The sequence below is a fragment of the Glycine soja genome, chromosome 3 (genome assembly GCF_004193775.1).
Source record: "Glycine soja cultivar W05 chromosome 3, ASM419377v2, whole genome shotgun sequence".
NCBI classification, from domain to species: domain Eukaryota; kingdom Viridiplantae; phylum Streptophyta; class Magnoliopsida; order Fabales; family Fabaceae; genus Glycine; species Glycine soja.
Genome location: NC_041004.1, coordinates 46,791,072 through 46,816,159, shown reverse-complemented (window position 1 = coordinate 46,816,159; position 25,088 = coordinate 46,791,072). Strand labels below are relative to the sequence as shown.

The 25,088-nt window shown below is 33.0% G+C and overlaps 1 protein-coding gene across 3 annotated transcripts; it reads right to left on the bottom strand.

Annotated features, from left to right (window-relative positions):
- Positions 1 to 1,272: 1,272 nt before the first annotated feature.
- On the bottom strand, positions 1,273 to 23,490 carry LOC114407759 (protein PIR). Of its 3 annotated transcripts, none has more exons than XM_028370987.1 (31): positions 23,376 to 23,490; positions 23,213 to 23,275; positions 22,725 to 22,797; positions 22,513 to 22,577; positions 22,327 to 22,404; positions 21,675 to 21,794; positions 21,494 to 21,564; positions 21,314 to 21,406; positions 19,925 to 19,994; positions 19,686 to 19,750; positions 18,890 to 19,085; positions 18,585 to 18,736; positions 17,647 to 17,740; positions 17,327 to 17,518; positions 14,457 to 14,668; positions 13,016 to 13,163; positions 12,281 to 12,449; positions 11,153 to 11,229; positions 10,664 to 10,834; positions 10,014 to 10,090; positions 9,818 to 9,920; positions 8,363 to 8,482; positions 8,117 to 8,260; positions 7,799 to 7,942; positions 7,175 to 7,318; positions 6,385 to 6,472; positions 5,619 to 5,746; positions 4,171 to 4,378; positions 2,947 to 3,119; positions 2,368 to 2,577; positions 1,273 to 1,941 (listed from the first exon to the last, which is right to left on the bottom strand). In XM_028370987.1, the coding sequence occupies exons 2-31, from the start codon at positions 23,264 to 23,266 to the stop codon at positions 1,747 to 1,749; spliced, it is 3,834 nt and encodes a 1,277-aa protein (XP_028226788.1). In that variant the 5' UTR covers positions 23,267 to 23,275; positions 23,376 to 23,490; the 3' UTR covers positions 1,273 to 1,746. The 3 variants fall into 3 exon arrangements, with proteins under 3 accessions (XP_028226788.1, XP_028226787.1, XP_028226789.1); XM_028370986.1 differs by having other exon boundaries at positions 23,349 to 23,472; XM_028370988.1 differs by having other exon boundaries at positions 2,368 to 2,439; positions 23,213 to 23,455.
- Positions 23,491 to 25,088: the final 1,598 nt, after the last annotated feature.

The window sequence follows — 25,088 nt, the reverse complement described above, 5'->3', positions numbered from 1 at the left end:
CCTTAAATATTATCATTTTTAAAATAAATGTCATACAAATATATATATTTTGATTTTGATTCAAATTTATTATATAATTATTATATTAAAAGAAATTTTTGTCACATAGTTAATTCCACCAATATATGTTTTTAAATCATTTTATTAGTAGAAAGTATACATCTTATTAGGACGGATCCAAAAATCAATTGGACGGGATTAAAAAATTAATAATAAATATTAAATAAAACTCATTTTATAATAGGTTAACAGTACTTTTTTATTTAAGTTGTGTATATCATTCTTTCATATTATAAAATTCATCAATAATAAAATCTATATCAATTTTGTTAGCAATCATTCTTTCAATGTATGTAACTAAACAATCAACTAAAAATTCATCTTCTATCTTATTTTTTGAGCCTATTTTTGACAATCTTCATAGCTGAATGTGATCTCCGGATTGTGGTAATTGAAAGTCAATACTAAACAAATTAGACAATCATCAAAGATAAGTCAAATGTTTTCTTGTTTTAACTAATCCTTAACATAAATTCAGAAATTGTTGATATATTTCTCAATTCAAAATGAAAAGGAACATCAAATTTATAACGTTAAGCTTGTATTTTAAGATACAAACTTTTCTTGTTCAGTGATTTGTAATGATCTTTTGGATCTAAAGCCAAACGAGTGAAGAAATTTGCAAAACAAAGGGTGCAACAATTAGGAAAGAAAGGTGTGGCAAGAAATTACAGGCAATTGAGAAAAAAATGTGCAATGGAAAAAAAAAAATGAGTGTGACAATTGAGAAAGCAACTGAAGAAGGAAAACAATTGACAAAAAAAAAATAGTGTTCTACATTATAAAAATTTTGCAAAATTATAAAAATTAATAATATCAATTTTAAGTATATCTAATATTTACTTTATAATTTTTTTGAATATATTAAAAGCTAATAATATTTTTAAAAGTTAAAAATATCTTATTAAAGTATATCTAATAAAAGAACAAATTCTCGGTACATATTTTTTACAAAATATGTATTATTATAATTATAATTCATAATTAATATTAGTCTAATTATATTTTTTTAAATGTGTATTAACATTTGGAAAGGAGGGGGAGCTGAAGCCCATGCTTGTCCCCGTGCGTCCGTCTCTGCATCTTATGACTCTGGGTGAAGAGTCATGTCTCATGACTTGCAGTGAAGAGAAAATACACCCTTTTACTAAAGGATATAACGTTCTTTTTGAGTAGACATATTTGTTCAAGAAAGAACATGTACTTTCATGTAAAAAAAAAATACAATTTTTCATACAAACACCATTTCATGAATAGATACAAATGATCTCGACTTGAATTACTCATAAGAGGTAGAGAAACGCATTTATACAATCTTGTACAAGCTAAATTCAATCATAACTACTACTAATAGCTAGTGACAGTTGTAACTACCAACTGACTGAGCTCCATTAAAGCTGTACTCTGATATTTCGGTTTGTATTTTTTCGTAGGAGTTCAGATTGAACCTAGTTCCATACGATACGAGCAGGCCAAATATTGTCCAACAGTTTGTTCAAATCGAACACCTATGTCAAACATTTTTTTTTTATCAAATGCAAAATTGTTGCTACCTCTGAATAGAAACTCGGCTCATGAAACATTACGTACTTAGTATCTATTACAAACAACACCGCATAGTTAAATGTACACCGTATAGGGAACAAGGCACAGAATTTGCTGGAAGTCTACAACTAGACTACTCGGTTAAGAACCTTTCTGCGGCAGTGTTTCAAATGCTGAAACTGTGTTATCAAATTTTATACGATGTATTGGAGCACCACTTTGCTTAATAGCGCAAGCTGTCTTTTCTTCAAGGGGGCAACGTGCTTTAAGCATAGAAAATACATGGTTATTTAATCTCCTTGCTTTTTTCATTGCTTCCAATAAGGCTTCCCATCCCTGTTAAAAGAAAAATAAATGCTATCAATATACATACAAAGAAAGCCATCGTTACTTAAGCTGGGCGAGGACTGGAATTTAAATTGCACTTAACCAGGTCGCAGGTTCTTTGTAACTAAGTAAAATTTGGACATCATTAAAACATTTGATATGACATGCATCTAAATTAAATTTGATTTGTTTCAATAATATGGTCAAACTGAAGTTGATTTCATCTTTACTCACTGTATTAGTGAATTGACGAATAACATCAAATAATTTTCTAGAAATGCAGTAAATGAGAAGAAAATGAGCAAAAAGGAAAACATTCCTATAATGCTTGCATGGTAAAGTATGGACAATAATGAAAGCAATAATTTTATTAATAGATAACGATTATGTAAAACAAGCAAGTATTCTTTTGGCTTTGATTTGAAGAATATAAACCTTCACAGAAAATTGTGAGTTCTTATGTGTTTGCATAACAGATGCAGCCTCCACTTCTGCGATATTGAGGATCTGATATGAAAAGTCAAAGAGCTCAAAATGCAGCTGCTGCCCAAGCAAATAAATTATAGTGCATCCCCCCCAAGCAACTGAATCTCCCAGCCTTTCATGACTATTTGATGGCACTTGGGCAGACTCTTCCAAGTATCCCTATGTAGCTCAAGCAAAAGCACACATCAAAATATATATTTTTTTTAAAATACACACCAGGAAATTCATTAATGTATTGAACAAGATATTACAAAGTGGTTCAGGCTAATTTTCAGCCATCCTGAAAACGAGAGAAGGCACCTTTAACTAGTAATGCTTCCATGCTTCAGAAAATTTTCAGCCCAATTTAAGAGCCCCCCCAAACTAAATAGGGGCCAATTTAACTTATCAAAACTGTGAGCTAAAAGGTGTATGACAATTCCTATACATGTAAATAATTTTATATGTGAAGTCAATTCATCATTCATAGCGCTATCAAGTTATTAAGCAACGTGAAAAATGAAAGGGGTGTGGAAGGTTGCTTCTTACAATTTGGAGACCACTGTAAATTCGATAGAAATCTTTAGAAATTGTAATGTCAATGAAGCCTGTTTTGGGTGCAGCACTCCATTTATTACAATACTTGTCCAACGCAGCACTAGTGAAAGCAAGTGCATACTCCAGCACACTTCCAGTGTTCAAGTTAGCCTTGTATAAAAGATCTGTAATAAAAGAAACAGTGTATGTTTGAGCTACTATGAAAAGATCATGTTGACAGCTGTATGTGCTTTTATTTTAAATTTTAAATAAGGATTCTAGAAGATTTAGGTAGTTATAATAAAGAATTCACAATCAGATTGTTTAAATCTGGTCTGATTTAAGTCTCCCTTTCCCTAACTTGTATTTATTTTATCATCAGGATGGTAGGGATCTCTACTAGACTATAGATCTCTCTTGTGTAGTTTTGATCAATGTATAATAAGAAATATCATTTTGTTCTCCTAAAATTACAGATCACAAAATAAATGTACATAAAGCAATGAATAATAAAAGGATTTTGTTATCAAACCCATAAGAGTTGATTTTAAGCAACCACAAGTAAGAAAGTTTTATAGAGAAAGAACGAATTTATTGATAAATACAAAGGTATAATAAATGTTTTCGTAGAAAAAAAATAGGGTTTTAGGCATAGAGGAAGAGAAATGAAAGAAAATTGATATTAAATGAGACGTATTACAATGCATTAATAAGATATTTTTAGCAACTATTGAGGAAGAGAACATAGAAAATCACTTAAGATAATTGGGACATGCGGAAGGAATGTCATTGAAGGCAATGATGAAAAGACTAGATTGCATGATTTCTAGTAATATGAAAAGAGATAGAGGGAGATCAAGGACATTAGAGATAATTATTAAGAAGAATCTCATAATGAATAATGAATCTCTTTTCATATCACATAGTGGGGTAAGGTTATTATTGTTGCATAGCACTTTTGACATAAAGACATTCTATTTTTTATTTTTCACCATAATTCCTGCATGAAGATGTTTAGACTATGACATCCATGTCTGTTGCATCATGCTGATACTAAACTAATTTGAGTTTTACAATTTCATCATTTTGAAATACCTTATGGCCATTATATTTCCTAATGTTACAATCTAGGCTTCTCAACTAATCTTTTAACATCAAGCATTTGTATCTTTATTTTTACAAAGAAACAAGCGAAGCTAACAGCAAAAAAATTAGAAAGCATATGCAACAGCAAACCTGCAGCTTCTGCTTGTTTTGACATAATGTGGAAAGAGGTGGGTGATGGACAACCAGGGTATGAAACCATTGCAGCAGCTGTTGATTTAAACAAACTAACAACAGGGCTGTCTCCACCATCTTGAGAAGTTGCTATTTGACCATCTGCTCCAGGAAGCAAGCCCAGCCAGGGAGCAGTTTGCATGAAATCCATAGAATCCTTTTCTCTCTGTCAAGAATGCATCGCATTGATCACTACTAATCTAAAATTAAAGTAGCATACATGAAAACATCAATAGACAACAATTCAGGAAAATGAGGTTATTCCTCCTTATTTCCCATGTAACACTATCAATTTTGCAAAATGTATTCTTCAACATTATGCATTGTTGTAAAATTACTTTGGGAATTTGGTGATGATAAAACGATAAATTATTATTCTTTGACTGACATGAGATCTCCTCTAGCTCAGATTCTTAAAAAAGCCCATGTGAGATTCCGAACTCCCTAAATACCTCTCTCTTTTGTCATTTTTCTTTGCATGTCCATTTTGTTTGAGAATCATTCCATAAAGGATCAAATCTCCCAAAAGCTTAAGTTATTATTTGGAGTCACGTGAATAATTTTACATCCCTAATACACCTCCTAATTTAAGATCCGTTTGGTCTTGAAGCATGGACAATGCACATGCTCACAACTCTCAAAAATGATTTATATATCTAGCACTTTCATCCCAAAATCAAAATTCCAAATTTACCTAAAAATTAACCAATTTACAGTTAACTATGGCCTGGGTCTGACCCCAATAACCCATTCTGGCCCAGAGCTAATTGGAACAAGTTCAGAATATAGAAATTAAAAGCTGTCTACTTTTGTCCATTTGTACACACACACACACACATATCATATAACTCAGCTATGCATAATATCTGAAGTTGTACATTTTGTTAGAATCAGCCCGGTCCATGTCCAAAATATTAGGATGGGACTGGACCGGTTAAACCCAGCCCACAAACACCTAACTTTCCACTCACATTCTTAGGTCCTCCTTGCCATTTTTATGCCTGCAATGCCTAAATTCTTCTAGTTCTACCTAAATAACTTTGCCATCTCTATCTATTTAAAGTCTAACCAAATAAGGACTTCAAGTAAGTCATCTGCAAAGATTTCCTTTTATTCATAATATTTACCAAGCTTTTCATGTCTTTCAAGTTACAATATCTTGCGTGTTTTTTGAGTCATCTTTGCATCATAAAGGTTCTCGACTATAGGTACCCCTTGGTACTTTATCTCCTACAATTGGCTAAAATAACTGGTCTTGTGCCATCATTTTTATTTTTTGGTTGGGTTTCAAAAATAACATGAATTTTTATATTGTTATCTTGAAATATAAAACAGATTTATTAAGTCTTGAACTTATGTTGATGCCAATTGCAATAAATAAATTGGTATTGCACTATGTTACTGACCAACACAATATCTAGAAGCCCCATCCAATATAATACACTTCCAATCTCTTTTATGCCATGAAGAACCTCAGCTTTCAGCTCTGATTTTGTCTCCCAGTTAAGATGCTCCTTAACGAGTCTCACGCAACCTGGGTAGCAATGATATAAGAATTAATTTCTCAGATATGACCATGTGTCTATGTATTGTATTCCTTAGTAGATGATTTGTTTATGAGAAAACTATTTGTAATGACCATGAAATATAACTGCCTTGATAAATGTCTAGTTTCTAGCAAAACGTTTCAGTGCTTCTGAGATTTTGAAAAATGCATTATGCCTAAGGTCTCTCCTAGTTATATAAGAAACATAAGAAAAAGGGTATAAGAAATGCCAATGACCTCAACTCCGTGACAAAGAAATGCATTTAGTCATACTTTATTCAAAAGAAAGGACAAAGAAATACAGGGTACTAATAATTAATATCTAAGAAATGATTTGGTCAAGCACTGTGTAATTGATGCATAGTTACCAAGAATTCGGAATATTGTATGATGCATGCATGTCCAATATATGAACCTCCAACATGATTTACATGATAAGACTCACTATTATTTGGAGAATGATTTTGCCTTTCACAATTTTTTATACTTCAAGAATTTTCTATGCATATGAATCAGTATGAATAATTTTCCATCAAGATGTTGAAAGAATACATTTTAAGCATTCGTATATAAGTAAATTGCAGAGTAAAGTTTATTCAAGTAAAAAGAAAAATGTCATCATGTACCTGTCACACCTCCATCAAAAGGAAGAAGCCCAATTGATTTTGGCAAAGAGTCTTGTAATCCTGTAATCATTGGTTCAAGCAAAGTAATCTAGCAATAGCACCCATTTACATAGTTAGTGAGCCACGTCCAAATTTTATAATATCAATGAATATAGACATATGCAAACTAGAAGCATCCAGTATGTATGTGTGCCAATCTATAAATAATGATCAGTTGTTTAATTTGATTAAATTAAGGTACAAATTTTTGTGAATGCCATTGTGGAACCTATATATTTGAAAAATTACATGTAACATTTCATCATTCATTTCTCATATCCTTAACATATCACGTGTACAGATCAACACATCACTTTATGGTCAAACTTTTGACATTTTTTCATATCTTGAAAAGAAATGGCACTTGTTCTCTCTTTGTTATGCAAAAGCCTTGCACTATGTATCCATTGCTTGAGTTATTTTTACATGTTTATAAAGAGTCAGTTGATCAGTTTTCCATCGCCAAAAGAACTCTCCACTCCATAACTTGTTATTGACATATGGCATAGGTGTTTTGAATATGGATGCAAAAGGCAAACATTATAATGAAGGATTTTTCATTACAGAGTGACAAGGGGTAGGAAGCAAGGAGAATTTCAAATAGTTTACATAAATTTCTACTGTTTAGTTTATTATCAAACTTAAATGTATATATAAAATTGTCTTTTACAATGTTTAGGAGGTTTCCACAGAAAAACAAATGCCATGCAATGAATTATTCACCATTTAGAAAATATAAAGAATGGCATACCTTGTTTGATATGTGATCAAGAAGGGCTCTAATAAGCCAAGGTAATGATCGGGATCCCAGAAGTCGAACAACAGAAAACATGTGAGGTATTCCAAAGAATCCACTATGCAGTCGTGCAAAACTTTGATGGGCAGAATTCAAATCCTATCAGAGTGAGATAATGAGAAACTTCTATATATGTACATAGAGAAAATTGTAGAAAGCATGCACACAAACACAATCATTCATCTCCTTTTTTCTCATTATATATACACAAAAGTGATAGCTAAAAAGATAAGAGCAAAAGCTAAAAAAAAAAAAAAAGAAGCGCTCTCAACTCAAAGAAATTTGCATTAGACTCTTCTATACTTGGAACAGCCACCTGGCACATTGGTCCTAAGGTCTTATGCAACACGCTGACAAACATTTTGAAACTTCCCAAAATGGAAAGTCAGATGAACAAATTCAGTCAGAGGAAGCAAATCACATTATTTTACCATGTATACATCTGAGTTGAGCTAAAAATTGAACTACTTGTATTTAACATGTTTATGATCACAAATAGATGATTATTTAAGACATTAAAAATACTGCAATTGATTTTATAATGTTTGTACCATTAAAGGCAGTAAGAGGAATGCTTACTTGAGTACCACAATAGAAACTAGGCTTCACAGAGGGTACTGATGGCTTTTGAACAGGAACAGTCCTTGATGATCTGATAAAACGTTGAGTAGTATTGCAGAGAATGAAATTTGGCAAAAAATCACTTTGCATCTCAGACCAAATCTAGCATACATAAAGAAATAGATCAATGAAATTGCAGGAAACAGATCAAGTCATGAAATTATTAATTACCATTCAAATAGTGGTTTCAAACTTTCAATATGAGGATTCAAGATTAAAAAAATAATAGGAAGACATCAAAATTAAAGTACATCTTTAGAGCTCAAAGGGACAAACCTGTGAGGCAAGTCGACTAGAAAATGATACAAGGGAAATGTTCTCTTGCATCTCGTTCAACATGAGACTAAAAGAGTCTACAGAAAGATCTCTAGACAGTAGTTCATGTGAATGTTTTAAGACATCCAACAGCTTCTCTAATTCCTGAAATAAAATACAGTATTACATTAGTTAATGAACATTGAGAAAACAATAGGTAGTTCATAATTGTTGGCCATGGTAAGGAGCAAAGGTAAAATCACTAACCACTATGGCACACAGATCCTGACACTCAAAACGACCAAATAGAAACTCAATATTTTCACGGAAAACCTTGTTCATCCGTTCAGTGATCAAACTTCGCAAATTAATCATCCTTCCAAGCAGCTGTGCATCAAAAGATATTTAATCACATGAGAGTAATTGCAACTCACTCAAATACTAATTATGGCATCCAGCAGAACATACACGTGAGTGTGTGTGTGAGAGAGAGAGATCATATAAATAGAACCATGAATACACCATGAAAATAAAAGTTTATAATTCATGTAAGTATCAATCTTAGCCTTCATGATCATTTTCTTAAACAATCTCCATTAGTTTGTTGCAGGATGTGGCATTGAAGATGATTGGAACCTACTTTCCATGCTTTTGACACCAGAAGTTTATACAAGAATTTGTTTAAGATTAAAATGGAATTACCCTAGAAACAAATTTTTGAAAAGTAAAACTGCTACCAAAATGTCTTTATTCTCTCAGTCAACAACTTTAGAGAAGTTTTTCCCTAGGTAGCATTTGGATTGAATTTTTAGGATCTTAAAAACTGCTTTAAAGTTTAAGTAAAAACAAAACTTTATAATTGAAGATGTTTGATTTATATTTTTTTTCAGCTTAAAAGTAAATTTTTAGTTAAAAATTCTTGGTTAGCACACTACTGAGTTTTGGGATTTGGAGAAGTGAAGGGAAAGGAGAAGTTCCTAAAATTTAGATTATCTAAAAACTCTTATTTTTATGTTTTGTTCATTAGTTCATTTAGAAAGAAGCCACTTTTATACTTAATAGTTTTTCCAGAATTGTATTTGACCTGGTTTATCCTTTCAAAGAGGGGAGAAGCTCCAAAAAGATAGACCAAACATCCAAAAGCCACCTTGGACGCTAACTAATCCAATTTGAGTTGGGTTGAACCAATTAGAGGGGCAACACTCTCCCAGAACCTGTTTTTCCATTCACAAGATTTCAAACCTGGACTTTCTGATCAACAAGCTTTGTTAACTAGTGGGAAGATTTTGATGCAACTAATGATAACCAGTAAAATATTAAATTCTAGAGGAAAAATATTCTAAAAACTTATTCCAGCTTATAATAATACACAAAGACATCTGTTTTGTATAATTCCTTAAGTTATAGACTTATAGTAAGTCACATCATTCCAAGATCACTTGAAGATAATGACATTTGAATTGTTAACACCTTGATACATATTAAAATGAAGTAATAAAACAGTTAAGCTTTGTTAACTTAAACTAGGGCTTCAGTCAAGCGTTTCCAAACCCTGGTGGGAGAGGGGTATCTAATAGCATGTACATATCTTTCCCAGTCCCCCCACCTTGGGCTATTTTCATATCCAAAAATTGTTAATCTGGTAGTATACATGCAGTTTACACTTTAATGCACCAAATCAAATCATAGAAAAGAAACATTATGATAATGTAATTCATTCACCTTCACTCTAGTTATTTTAAGCAGCATATTGAGCCTTATGGGTTGCACAGCATACTTTTCTGCATTGTCTGAAGCAAAGAGGAAGGAAGGATCAAGCAATTCACTGCAAAATTTAGGCATTCATCAGTAAGAAAAAAGGTTTGTCCATGGAATAATCAAAAGAAAAGCTGGATAAGCCAGAGAAAAATGAGCATACCTTGCCGCCCAACTTTTGTAATATGTGAAAATGGTTTCACACAATTTTGTAACAAATATATCAAAACAATGATCCACCTGTGAAAAAAAGGTAAACAGAAAACAGTATCAATGAATGGAGAAAGCATATGATAGGAAACTGGTAATCAGAAGCAAAAATCTTGTTGTACTAACACCAAAATTCACTCTCTGCTACCGGTAGAAACCGATGCCAACAGAAGGCACGAATTTACAAACAACTCTCAAAATAGAAAAGAAAATACATAAAATGCAGGCTCATTGAGGGTCCTGCCTCCTCCCTGTCCCCACTCAATTTTCTGGATGCCACCACAAAGATCCTCCCAGCCCCTCCCTTTTTTTCACCCTCGCTTCCCCATGTTTTCCCTTCCTTCCCACCTTGCCATGCAAGCAAGAATTTTATGGCCCAATTCCCACTTCTACTCCTTGTGCTCAATTCCCCTGGTATTCATTTTATCATCTCTTAAATTTAGTAACAGTAGGATGATGCCTAACAGCACTTAAGTTACGCCCATGAATTTGGTGCACTACAGCATATGCACCTGAAATCATGCATATCAAATATTGTAATGCTCCAGGACATTCATCATATAATCATCTAGCATTAGCCATTAAGTTAAAAAACTATAATACCTCAGCCTCAATTTCATCGTATAGAAATCGTTGCTTCAGCAACACCAAGGCTTGCTGAGCTGAATCATTATAGATGTCAAATGGCATCAGAACACTCTCGAGAAGACCAGAATTTGGTGACTCAAGTACACAATCCACCAACATCCAGGGAAGAGAGCATTCAATTGGAAACTATAAGGAATAAATTGACTAAATTTAGTACAAGAGAGGGAGGTGGAGAACAAATGCATAAAAGAAAAGAATAATAAAAAGATCACAAGTTTAGAAGAATTTGGAAATTTTGAAGTTTGGAAAACAACATTGAGAAGTTGCGAGCCTACCATTATTAGAGTTTTTTATTCAATTACAAATAGATTCCGATGAGTGAATGCTTGATGCAACCAATATCTTGCTATTAGCTATGAGATTTTTAGCTGGTCTTATCAAAGAGTATTTCTGGTGAAAATGATAGATTTGAAATTCAAATAATTTTGTGGTGATAAGTATTACCTGAATGACTCGTGAAGACTCTAAATAGAATTCTCTAAACCATAAGAAACCAAGATCTGTCAATGTTGCGACAGTCGCTGCGAGCACCATTACCCAAGTCAATTACATTGAAGGATGCAATAAGGCATATGCAGAGGATTCTATATCATTGAACTGTTTCAGAAGTTACAAGGTCAAAATCTTTCAGAATCTCCTACATTATAATGCATTTCTTCTTTAGTCCAAGAAATTGAAATCTTTTAGGATACTTTCTAAAAGAATTGGCGACACTGGGACCTCCCAATTGGTATACCTAAGGTACAATAATGAGCAGATAAAAGATAAGTTGTGACAGCTAAATCATAAGCACAAAAATAAGTTTCGATGCTTTAAAGGGCCAACCTTCATTTTTAGGTCCACATGGCAGGGGAAACATAATCTATAGTGACCTGATAATTTATCATATATCTAAATAGCACCCAAAAAGCTGATATTTATTCAGCCACTATTCTACCCAAGAAAGCAAGATGTCAGTTTAATGTTGTGTTCAGCTATCCTTTAAACATCCATCTGCCCTCTCAATTCAATGATGTATAGTTTGTATTAGATGTTTAAAATTTCGTAAGAGACCAAGGATTTCATGAACACCAAATGATGTTGTTAATTATTAGAGTATTTTATAGACAAGATTGCCACTAGAACAGCTTTCAACAGCTAATCTAACTGCTAACAGCCCAAGACTTACAGTTTAGTAACTGCAGTCTTACAACATTCTAATATTAATAATCAGGCATCTGTCAGCTCTATTGCATGTACGTTCTAATTCAATTTCTAGATGTTTGACTAATTTACCCTTTAATTCTGTCAGATAAAAACCAAGAGGGAGTAGAAGAGCCCTGTATAGGTTTGAAGCAGTGCACCATGAAGCCATGCCATATATCTGTTTGTGGGTCCATATGTTATTAACAGAGATATAACACAAAATGTAATGCTTTAAAACTAGCTCCCTAATGTAGGAGAGGAACCACAGGGCAGGATTGGCGAGAGGAAGAGGTTGTCAATGTAGATGTTGAATCTATCAAGGGAATGTGACCAAAGGATAAGCCTTTGCAGTAACATTGATGCTTGGGTCAGTCTAAGACCATTTACCTGAGTAGTCTAAAATATGAAGGAAAAAACCAAGCTTGTAAAAAAATGTCTCCAGCTGTTTTAAATCATTAACTGGGATTTCTGAGCCACTATTGCCGAAGAGTCCACCTGGCCTCCTAAGGTTACCACCAGAAACCACCTCATATATTAAGAACTGCAAGCAGTGCACCTGTAGTGAAGAGATAAGCTAAGAAACAATTGCATGCTTTCCACAAAAGGAACTTGTAAAGCAGCCCAAGCCAGAATATAGAGAATCTCGATAACAACTTTTGATAAGCCTCTCCTCAAAAATTATCATGCAAGGCCTTATAAAGTATGAATAATTGATTGCTATAATGTACATGAATGCACATGAAGAAGAAATTTCATGCTGAAGACCTGCGTTTGAAAAAAATAATCTAAGAAAAAGAAGAAAATATAAAAACTTCAAAAACATGTAAGAAATAAGAATGAATCTGCCTAAATGCATGACCCCACATAAATTAATCTTTGTTCAACATTTCAAAATAAATGCACACTTCAGCATCTTTATTTATTTTCTTCTATCACAGCAATAGTAAATAGTAAGTCCATATGCTAGTTCAACAAAACATCTATACAGAATTACAGATAGCAGAGTTCAATATATAGCATCGATACTTAGATCTCTCATAAATGCAGCTCTTCACTTATATGCATATCAATAATAACAAATTATATAAGAGGGGCAGCAAGAGAATGGAAAATGATGAAGACCTGAGCAGCAGTTGGGGCAACTGCTCTTGGATAAAATATGTTTGCTTTGCTTTCTTCACCTCCATGCTGAGAGGACTGTAACTCAGATTCTGACTTGTTTGTATTAGCCATCCAATCAGCTGAAAGGGTCCGCATATCTGAAAGAATCCTGAAAATCCATATTTGGGTAATTGATATAAGCAATAAAAAAACTTGAAGCAAGAAACGAGTATTACATGATGCAGACTTTTCAATCAATGAACCGTTTTCCTTGAATTTTCTTGGGATTCAAATGAATAAATAGAATTCAACCCAAAAACTCTGAAGAAGTATCATAGGATAAATCAAAGAACCATCAAATACTGCATTTAAAAATAAAACTCAATTTCTACCAAATAATAGTAACTATAAGCCAAAATTTGCAAACTGCAAATCCAGGTTTTGTTAATATAGTCTAAACTCTAGCCATACTCTTTGACTAAGCTGCTCACATATGTCACAACACAAGTATCATGCAGTGCCAATTTACAACGAAGGAAATCAAGCAAGAAACAATGACAAAATGCATCAGCTCAAAAGAGTATTTTGATTAACAAATAACAAATACTAATATTATTATTTAAAATTTAAACTTTTTCCCCAGGATTTCGTTACATCTTTGAGAATGCGTATTTGAGTTTCATACTCTCAAAATAAAGCACTTTATTTTTTATTGAAAGTATAGTCCATCCAGTCATTTATCCTTTTTATTCTCAGATATCACAAGAACTGACATAACATAACTAAGCACATGTTCAGTTTTGCTTAATTTTTACACAAACACTATTCAGCCAAAATATCTCCCTGTAGCTCTTTGATTAAATTGAGATCAAAGGAAATAATATTTTAGAGACTGTTTGTGAGTGAAAAGCTTGAGAAAAAATGCACTCATTTATACATGATGCTAAGTGAAACCATTATTATTAGGTAATTTCCAACAGGTTACACGCTTGGTGAAAACAAAAATAAGCTAACCGAAACATTAACAAAATTCTCTGTTGGTATTATTGAAATACTCAACAGAATACATGTTAGTGTTAACTATCTTATATTCTTATTTACTTTATTTTATTTATTGTACAAGGCTGTACAACAAGCTGAACATAAGACAAAAAAGCAGAAACAGACAGTCTCTTCCATACTTTCAACAGAAAGCATTTTCTCTCTTGCTCCAGTCTAACAGTACAAACATAAAATTGTATCTTGAAACCAACTACCTCCAAGTTGCATTGTGAAAATATTGTTACATCTTTGATTATGATCCAGAAGAATTATGTTTTCATGATACAATCTAAGTCTCTAAGAGCAGCTTTAGGACTTTCATCAACAATTCCATGAGAACACCGAGTCCAAGGAACATATCAGCTATCAAGTTACACAAAGTAACAATTATATACCATGTAATGTGAAATTATAATTCTACCTAGAGAGGTCCTTCTTCTTTCTGAAGGTAGTCCGCAACATAGTAGCTAATGTGTTTTGGACAAAATCTTGTACCTCAGAATGTATTGTTTCCCATAAAGCATCAGCAACCAGTGTATCACACCGCTGCATCATAGATCCAACACTCTTTATGTAGCTCACAAGTTCAACCAGTGCTTTCCTTTCCTCTGCACTGTAATTATATCGTACTACCTACAACAAATACAATATTTATGGTAACATATTTTTATCTTTTAATAAGAAACTATAGAGAAAAACTCAAGCCCCACATCGGCTAAAGACCATGATAACTGCTAAATATGAATTGTTTTTTATAATGAAAATAGAGTGAAAATATCTTTAAAAATGATTATTTAACAGTTATTCATGCTTAATTGTTAGGAATTGATGTGTTTCCTATTTATGGCTTGCAGATATGAAAAGGAGGGATTAAAAGCCAAAACAATGCAGAAAATAGCAAATATTTGAAAAAAGGCCCAGCCCAAGATGCGCTCAGTGCGAAAACAAGCACTGGCGCTAAGCGAGGAAGAGGCACGCTAAGCTCGAATACAGGCACCTGCGCTAAGTGAACAGCGCGCACTAAGTGCAAATATAGGCACCCGCGCTAAGCGAGCAGAGCGTGCTAAGCGTGAGCACGCAAGCCCAAGTCCACTCCAACAACTATAAAAAAAGAGTCAAGCCAAGGAGAAAGTACACACCGTGTCTCAGAGCACTCTAATACACATCCAAAGCTTAAAAACCCTTCCTTAGAAAATTCTTTCTTCTCCCTCATCATTTTTTATTCTTTTTTTCATCCCTTCTCCTTCATTAGTTCCCATATCCCTTTTCTAGTGTAAGGTCCCTTATGGCCATGAGAGGCTAAACCCTTAATTAGGGCCTGACAGGCCTAAAAAGTCAAAAGATGTATTGTATACTTCATATTTATCAATGCAACAGGTGTTTTCTTTCCTATTATCCTTTTTTACTTTTAATTTCATGCATCATTCATCCTTGCATTATTTTGGGGATTAGGTGCTCGACAGAGAATAATCCTTAATAGAAATACAAGGAAGGTTTTGCATACATCAGTTTTAGGAATTAGTCGTTCGACAAAGGATAATTTCTAATAGAACTAAAAGAAAGGAGTATCTTAATAAAATCATTGCTAGACATAAAGTGATTGCATTATGCCCATGCATCAAAGCAAACATCTAGAATTAGAACTTCATGCATTTTATCTATTGAATCTTTGCAAAGACATTTGGAAGATAGATAGATAAAATAGGTTTATCATTGTGAGACATCAGGGGCAAGTAATCTAATAGATGTGGGTAGGATAAATTCCCTATTATTTCCTTTTGTTCTCTACTAGTATTTATTATCCTGATCTTTTACACCTCATCTCATCTTCTTTTTTTATAAATTGGAAATTATCCAACGCAAGTACAAAACAAAGTTCCTGTAGAAATCGATACTTAGACTTCCGAGTCTTTACTACTTGGACATTTGTCAAACCGTTAACAGACCACAATAGAATATATAATTGGGAGGCAACCCTCACCCCAAAAGCTAGCTTTTGGGGTTGAGTTAAGCCTAAATTCACATTCTAAGATGATATCAAAATTTATCCTAGATCCATTAAAGGATCAGCCATCATATTATCCACACACCAAGCCCAATAGTGTTGGATGTGGGGGGGGGGGGGGGTTAAGAAAACTCAAGTCCCACATCAGTTAGAGATAAGGCTACAATAGAATATATAATTGGGAGACAACCCTCATCCTATGAGTTAGCTTTTAGGACTGAGTAAGGCTTAAACCCATATTCTAAGATGATATCAGAGCTTATCCTACATTCACTAAAGGGCCACCCAATATTATCCCAAACCAAGCCCAAAAGTGCTTGGGAGTGAGGGGGTGATTTGTTCATGATACATTTTTATTTTAAGTGTAAGATGTCAACTTTGATTGAATCAAACTTAAGTACAATTAACCAAATCACGTTTGTGCATGGTTAACACAAATAATTAGATAACTGAAAATAAGTGGCTAACTGATACAATAATTGATTGATTTGTGTGCTAAATGGTTAAGTTTTGTGTGGTTAATTTAAAAAAAAAACTGGCTAGTTCAAGTTTAAGTGTTTAATATGCTTTAAGTAACAAGGAGTATCAACACAACTGAAAGCACAAGTTGTTTTTTAGAATTTCCCTTAGTTAATTGTTTTATAGAAATAAATAAAAAATGAAGAAAATATTGGTTAGGTGAAAATGGTTAATTTTAATGTCTAATGGAAAGACAATATTAATTCAAGTAATATTTAATGTGGATAAAGCTACACATGGTATCAACTGCAATGTAGAACTGCTCTTAGGTATAAATAGATAATTATTTTATACTTTTAAAATGTATATTGGGCCTAACTCAACTCCAAAAACTAGCTCATAGGGTGAGAGTTGTCCCCCACTTTTTGTATTCTATCTTGGCCTTATCTTTAACCAATGTGGGACTTGGATTTTTTCCAATACACCCCTTCACGCCCAGACCACTTTTGGGCTTGGTGCGAGGATAATATGGTGGGTGACCCTTATAATAGAACTAGGATAGGCTCTAATACCACCTTAGAATGCGGGTTGCCCCCCACTTATATATTCTATCTTATCCTTATCTCTAGCCAATGTGAAACTTGAATTTTTTCCAATATATAAATAAAAAAAATGTTGCCAATATTGGCGGTGGGTAGTGCCAGTACCAGATTAGAACATTAGTCATTAATCATCCATCACAACCAATGAGAACAAGAAGAAGAATAAGAATAAAAGCACAAGGAAATAGAAGATAACAATAATTAGAAGATTTGAACATTCCTTACCTTTTCATAGTCAGAGAATGATGGGGATGCATCTTTGCATGGTCGAGAAAATTTCCAAGCACATTGTTCCCATATGCGTGCAGTCCATCTGCTTAATAGCTGAAAACCTTCAACAATCATATCATACATGTTCCCCTTGACTTCTTTGCTCCATTCAACATCAGAACCATCAGTTGACTTCAACAGTAACAGCTGCAAAAACAGAGATAAACAACAAATTAGCAGGTTTTAAATGCTCTGCAACAGTCAACAGAAACAAAACAAATAAGATTTCAGAGAGAGCTTTATGTTTGCAGCCCAGTCAGAGCAGAGGGAAGCACCTGATTCATTGCAGAAGCAAAACGAATAACAAAATCATCATGCTCAGCACGGATGGCTCCAATATGATTGATGATCAGATAATGTCTCTGATATGTGTATCATGTCAAGTTTACATTCTAAAGGACCCGGCGGGAAGATGATTTATAAGTTTATAATAGTTTAACACTTCAGAAGTCAAATGATTCTTCAATAATTTTTAGTGGAAGTTCCAATAGTAATTTAAACTACAAATTAATCTAAAAATGGATCATGGGTTGCAATAACATATATTAATTAAACCTATGAAGTTTTCCATATCATCCAACAACGAATGCACAAAATTTTGCAGGAAAAAAATAACTGTTAACACCAACTTTTTTTAGGAGGCTATAGCCACTGCAGTTTTCAACACATGTATTATTCAATTCCAGCTGAAACACTAATCAATTTGTCAATAATCAGAAAAAAAATATAGACCACCCTTCGGGTATTGTTTAACTTTAATGAACAGAAAGCATGCAATTTGTTATCCAGAAGTATAGGTTTAATTACTATTTTAGTCCTCTAATTTATTTTTTGGCTTCAATATGGTCCCTTTATTTTTAAAAGGTTCAATTAGGTCTTTTATTTTTTAAATTGGGTTGGTCCCATTTTCTTCCAACAGCTTCGAACATTTTCAAAAAATGAGTTTAAGTGGGACCAAATTGAACCCATTTTAAAAAATAAAGGACCTAACTGAACCTTTTAAAAATAAGAAAATCAAATTGAACCTTAAAAATAAATTAGAGGACCGAAGTAATTAAATCAAACATGGTCGCAACTCATCTATCTGCAGTGAAAGTGGTAAAAATTAATATTAGTTCATGGATGACACTGGTCAAGGAAATAAAATTTAGGTTCAATAATAACAAATTAGTATCAATTTATCGGTAAAAACATAAAACAATTTGGAGGATATTCTTGTGCTTCACGAGGTGGAAGCTCATGAGGTGCTGGAAGGGTGAGAAGACGAGTTTGGGAAGAAAATTTTGGAAAGTATGTTGATAATTCCTTCAATATTGCAGCAGGAGACAAATGCAGATCTGGAAATGCAGGAATGACTGCTTCATTCTGTAAAAAAGGATAAAAAGATACACAGATTTGAACTGGTTGACAATAGAGAAAGAATTAAGGCAAAAAAATATAAAATTTCATAGGTAATAATAACATCATTTCATTAACCTGTACATATAATGTCATAAATAAGCATATATACAACAGTACCTTAAATATATTGATCAGTCTGTTGATTTTCACCCTCTTATACAGAGACTCGCTGTCTTTCTCTGATGATGTCACTAGGACAACAAGAACAGGCAAAACACGCAAAAGAATGTGGCGCTCTGGAAAGAGAAGTGCAAAGTCCAATTCTAAAGACTCTACAACAAAGACTATAAGAACTTGAAGAATGTCTTCTACACTATTTCAAGTCAAGGATTTGAATAAGAAATAAAAAGGATAGTATTTAAAACGTGTTACAAAGTAAAAGTTGAGTCAGGGTGTGATAAATCGATAGGAGTTCCTTGTACTTCTTTTTTACAGTACTCAAGGACAAAAGCCAAGTCCTAAATGCTAGATTAAAAACTCTTCATCAGCTAGATTCCCTCTAATTTGCTTCAAACTGTAAACTTGAATAACTAATCAAAAGAAGGATTTGAGGTAGCCTAGCCACCAGTTATTCTCTCTTTATTTCTCAACTCAAGTATTGACCAAATCTACATGTTTATTTTGGATGGAAGTATATCTAGGTAAGGATAAATCCTCCAGTCCCCTACACACACTCTTATATCACTATCAGTTCAACACAAACTAGCCCTCAATTTTTCGTTTTAATGGACCACCTTATCTGTCAAGTGTCAGTTGAATCAGTTCCCATATCCATCCTAAATACAAAACTTTAAAAAAAAAATCTAAACAAAAATAACCAAACATTAACAAGTTAAACCTAAAGAGTAGACATTGAGGTTTTGCCAAGAATGTCATATGGAACAAAAAAATGTTAAGTTGATATACAGGATACTTGTTCACACGGAACATCTCAACATGCAAATTCAACAAAATAGCCCATCTTGTGCTCAAGAAAATCTGCACATACAATTAAAAAAGATCAATCACCATCCATCTTTGGTTTGGCATTTTCAAAAGTACAATATAAACAAGGAGAACTTTGGAAAAGACTCTTTTTTGAAATCAATCCATAAATAACAAATTTACAGCACTCTATATGTCATAAACTTGGAAATTTCATCAATTATGCACCTGCAAATCATCTAATTCCTCCCTCATTGAATCAGTGTCTTGCCACTGACCACTGACTTGTGTGAAAGTCCTGACAAATTAAGAGAAAAACAAAATGAATGACTGAAACTTCATTAAGTAAGTTTTCAAATATGGAAATCCTAAATCAGGTGAGAAGGTAATTGCATAATAATATTCCTAAAGATTATCAGGCATAGAGCATGAATCTTGCAAAGTTTGCCTTTTTTTAATCTGAAAGTTATTTTACAGTTTTCCCAACTACAAGTAATAGATAAAGCTGTATTTCTTAAAATAGACAGAACGAAAAATCAAATTTCAATGTGTTCTCTTAGAATTTATATTCATATTAGGGAAAAATGTGTCTTCAGTCCCTATACTTTCTGATACGTGCTTGAAAAGGAAAAGGGAATAAAACTGGTTTTCGAGGAACCAGGGCCTCCAAATTAAGAAAGAAAAGACTCAAAAGGTAATTCTTCATTCATGCCCTGCTTGATTTATTTACATAGCTATTTATACTAAGTGTCCCTAACAGAATTGGAATATTGCTTACAAGGGAATCAAAGTTCATTAGGCTTGTCTCCCACTACCTGGCAAGCCTCAAGCAGGGAAATTACAAGGCTAATTCCCCATCTCACCCTTCAGATGTAATCCCTCAGGTAAGATGGCTTACTCACTGCCCTCTTGGGCCTAACTTCTAATTGCACCCCTCTTGAGCCTAACTCTTGATTCTGAATTGCTGTCTTCGTGTTATTTGGAGTATCTTGAGTTTGTGTTGCTAGCTTTGTGTTGGTTTGCAGGGACTGGTCCCCTGTATCACTTTCGGTCAAATGTGGTCAAGGTCCTTATACTTTCATATTGATGAATTTGGTCCTCAAACTTTAAAAAACATATGGATTTAGTCCCTCCTAACTTTAAAAAATACGATGAATTCTTAGAGAGAAGGGAATAAACCCACATGTTTTTTAAAGTTTGAATATCAAATTCATCAATATGAAAGGTCCCTATACATTGACCACATTTGGACAAAAGTATAGGAATAAAAACACATTTTGCCCATTATTACCTAAATAACCAGATAATTTGAACACTCTAAACTCTAAAGCTAAATGATTTAATATAACATATCTGAAATTTTCTAATTTATTTTATGGGAAAAGAAATTTCATCAGAGAAAAAAAAATACGAAATGATAAAAAGAAAAAATATTTGCTAATTAAGAGAAGAGAATGAGAATAAAGTGCATACAAAATCACCATACATAAAAAAGGGTTCCGAGCATAAATGGATATAAGATAATATAACAGAAACAAACTGAAGCACTGAACCTGAGAAAAGATGAAGATCCTCAACCTGAAGATAAAGTGAGATAGGCATAAATTAAATACATACCTTTTATACCATGAAAAGTCATTAGGTATGCTAGCCTTAGCATTTTTAAGATGATCAAGTTGCACCAAAACATCAAGCAACTTCAACATAGACCTGCAGTCAAGAACAGAGAAAATAAAAAACACAAAACAACAACAATAACAAAAACCAACAACAAAAGCATAAATCATTATAACACACCACAAATGAGATATTGTAGGACCATTAATGCGTCGCTCAGGCCTAGAAAAACGTTGCATGTCAGCAGCTAACTACAAAAACAATGGCATTTACAGATTCACTTAATGTGCAAAGTCTGGATCCGGCCAAGTTTCTGATAAAATAATAAAGGATTGTATAATATGTAAAGAACATCCTGTACTTTTGAGGAAGCAGATGCTTGCCAACGCTGAATTTCACGTAGACGACTCATTTCCAAATCCAGAACTTGATATGTTTCCAAATATAAGTCAGCTTGACTTTGCTTCATAGAATCAGGTAGCTGTCCCATTGTGGCAAAATGCATAAATTACATACAAGAATATATGCATAAGGAAACATGAAAATGGATCTCCATTACGATAAATTTAATATTGCTAATTATCAGCAAAGAAAAAGAAAAAGGCAGTATATAACAATATCATGTTGCATTAGGTTATGCAAAGCCTTGTCTAATTGAATTTGTTGGAAAAAGCCACCTAAATTGTGGGTACTCCTTGATAGAGGGGGAGTGTTGAAGGTTCCACATGGCGGGTAGCCATGGGCAAAATGAGACATTTAGAAGTTCAACAATGAATAAAGATAGTGTCAAGGTAAACTATATAAGTGGGGAGCAATCCTCACCTTACAAGCCGGTTTAGCAGGATTGAGTTAGGCTCATAACTCACTTTCTGACAGAATTCATTCCTTTACCCCAAAAAGCTAAGGATTAATTCTTTTTATTTTGACAAAATTTCTTCATTCATCTAATAGACAATGTACTTTGTATCCATTGACAGACTTCAACTACCTGCAGCTTAAGAGAAAATTTTTACCTGAGGAAGGGCTTTGACACAACTGCGATATGTGTAAAGCACCGATGCCATCTCCTTTCCCTCTTGGGTAAGGGCATTCTGCATTTTGTATTAGCAAAAGCAGTTAAAATTTATAATCAGAAAAAAAATCCTCAACTAAAGATAAAGAGTAGATTAAACTACAAAAATAGCCCAAGAGCTGCATACCAGCTGATTGAGAGCTTTTGTGTCCTCTGATAGAGATAGTCTGTAAGCAGAAACATCGCTATACTCTACAAAAATGAGGGTGGTAAATGGTAATTACTAAATTATACTAATAACTCTATGCATCTTTGAAGCAAAGCTGAAAGTGCTCAAGCTTTTAAATACAATCAAAGTATAAATGCACAACATATCCAAAGAAGAAGAAACAGAAGTACCTATTGGACTTTCTGTTGCACCTCTCTCAGTTGACACCCACACTCCAGGTCCCTGCACCTCTGGTTGCTCATCCTACATAATTCACAAACAAAAAAAAAAAAGCACACTTGAAAAATAACTCTTATATATAGAAACAAAAACCGCAAGTTCCTGAAATGCGTTATTTTGGAACCTCAACATCAAATTACATGCCATGTAAATCTAGCATTCACAGATCAGAAGTCAGTTTCAGTCAATAGTTGACTAATGAACATTTTGAACAAACAAAATAAAAAAGCCGCTAGCTATCTATAACAAACTCAACTTCAAAACCAAAATGAAAGTTTCTGTAATTAGAATTACCAGCAATTAAGCGAATGATGGACTGAATCAAACGAACAATAGCAAAATTACAAAAGAAAAAATGTTCATAACAAAAGAACTGAGAAAAAATGTGGCAGAAATTGGATTGAAATAGAGAAACAAGAGTTGATGGTGACGGAAGTACCTCGAGCGAGAATGTGGATAGAGCTGCAATGGCTTCCTCGACGGGTACAGCCATAGCCAATTCCTGAGTCAATCGTAAGGGAAAATCAGAACGCCAAGCATAGAAGAAGAAGAAGAACAGAGAAAAGATAAACTACAATTGCTTCGTTTCTCTCTCTCTCCACCTCCACTACTCGCTAGGTACATGGTACATAAACATCAGAGTCTTCAATTGCAAGTCTGCGAGCAGGTATAATTTTTTATGGACTAAAATGCCCTTCTCCTATGTATTATGGGACCTCTTTCACAAGAGTGTATTATGAGAATCGAACCCTTCTTTTTCACAAATTCAATCAGTATTATTAACTAAGTTTCACAAGAGTGTATTTGAAGTTACACCACACTATAAAGGAAAAAATGAAGAGAGATAAATAGAATGAAAGCATATATGACCAGTTCATCATTTTTTATCTTTTATTGATCACATCTAAATATAATTAGACAAAATATAATTCGTTATATTCATTAGAAATTTTTCGGGATAAAAATATCACCTGCTACTCTTCCGATCTAATTACATTTTCAGATTTTCTTTAACGAACTAAGGGTTTTCAACAATAACAAGAAAGAATGAGCAAATTACTCATTAAGTGAACTTAAAAAGAGATAGAAAAAAACGATTTATTGTACTTCGGGAATCAAAAGCAAAGATCATGTGAAAATATAATTTTTTTTTAAAATAACTTAATTTATATATCAAAAGCACTTTCCTTTCTAATCATTTAGATTCAACAATCAAATAAGAAGTATTGCTAAAGGTTTTTTTTATATAAAAAAAAAGATAAATACAATGGCTTGTGAAGAAAAAAAAAAGATAAATAATGGCTTGTGAAGATTTCAGGAAGCATCTTGTGAAAATTTAAATTAAAAAAATTGAAAGATAAAAAGGCAAGAATAAGAGAAGAAAAGTTATGCTAATGACAAAAAATATAGGGCTAAAACTCAAAAAGTTATATTGCAAAACCTATCAAGCAAATTGGGCAACATTAGAACTCATGAATAACATTAACATAATCTAGTATGACAATACAATTAATATAACATAACAAAAAAATTACAAAACTAGTGAAAATACTATTTTATAATGCATCATGATTATATCAAACACCACAACAACTTAAAATAACATTGTCTTTATAAGAAGAAAAAACACGACAGGAAAGGATATGTCAATTACTCTATTATTTAATCAAGTCAACAAATAAAATTGTTAAACCTAATTAGGATTACAAACAAGGTTAAAGGAATTCTAAACTTTAAAATTTCATTTATTTTAATTGAGATTTTCACAAAACTTATACCCTATAAGAGGATGAGAATATATAATCAAAGGACATCTCACCTTAGGGTTAGCAAAAAAAAAAAAGTAGCAAGACCCAATGTTATTAAACTCAAATTGACCTGGCCAAAAGTTATACTTGTGACCAATTTGATAAGTCATTTGTCCAAATATGTTTTTGAATTGATGTGGACGCCATTGAACCAGGTATGGATGAGATTGACCTAATACAACTTGATTTGACTTGACAATGAACCATCGAAAATAACTTTATTTGTTTACAAAAGTTGATCACCCATGAAAAAAAATTCTACTAACAAACTCTTATACAACTTGAGGATAAGAAAAAGGAGGAGAAAAAAAAATTGCTTTGATGAAGAACTTTATTTGTCTCAAATAAATTATTGTAAAGAAGTGATAATAAAAGGAAGAAAGAAATAAGAAATTATATGGAGGGAAGTATTATGCAATGACTATCTTACATAGAGAAGTGATTTAAGGTATTTAGGCATACATGAATCCAAAAAAAGGGAGAGGGCTAATTTTTTTTTATCTTCCT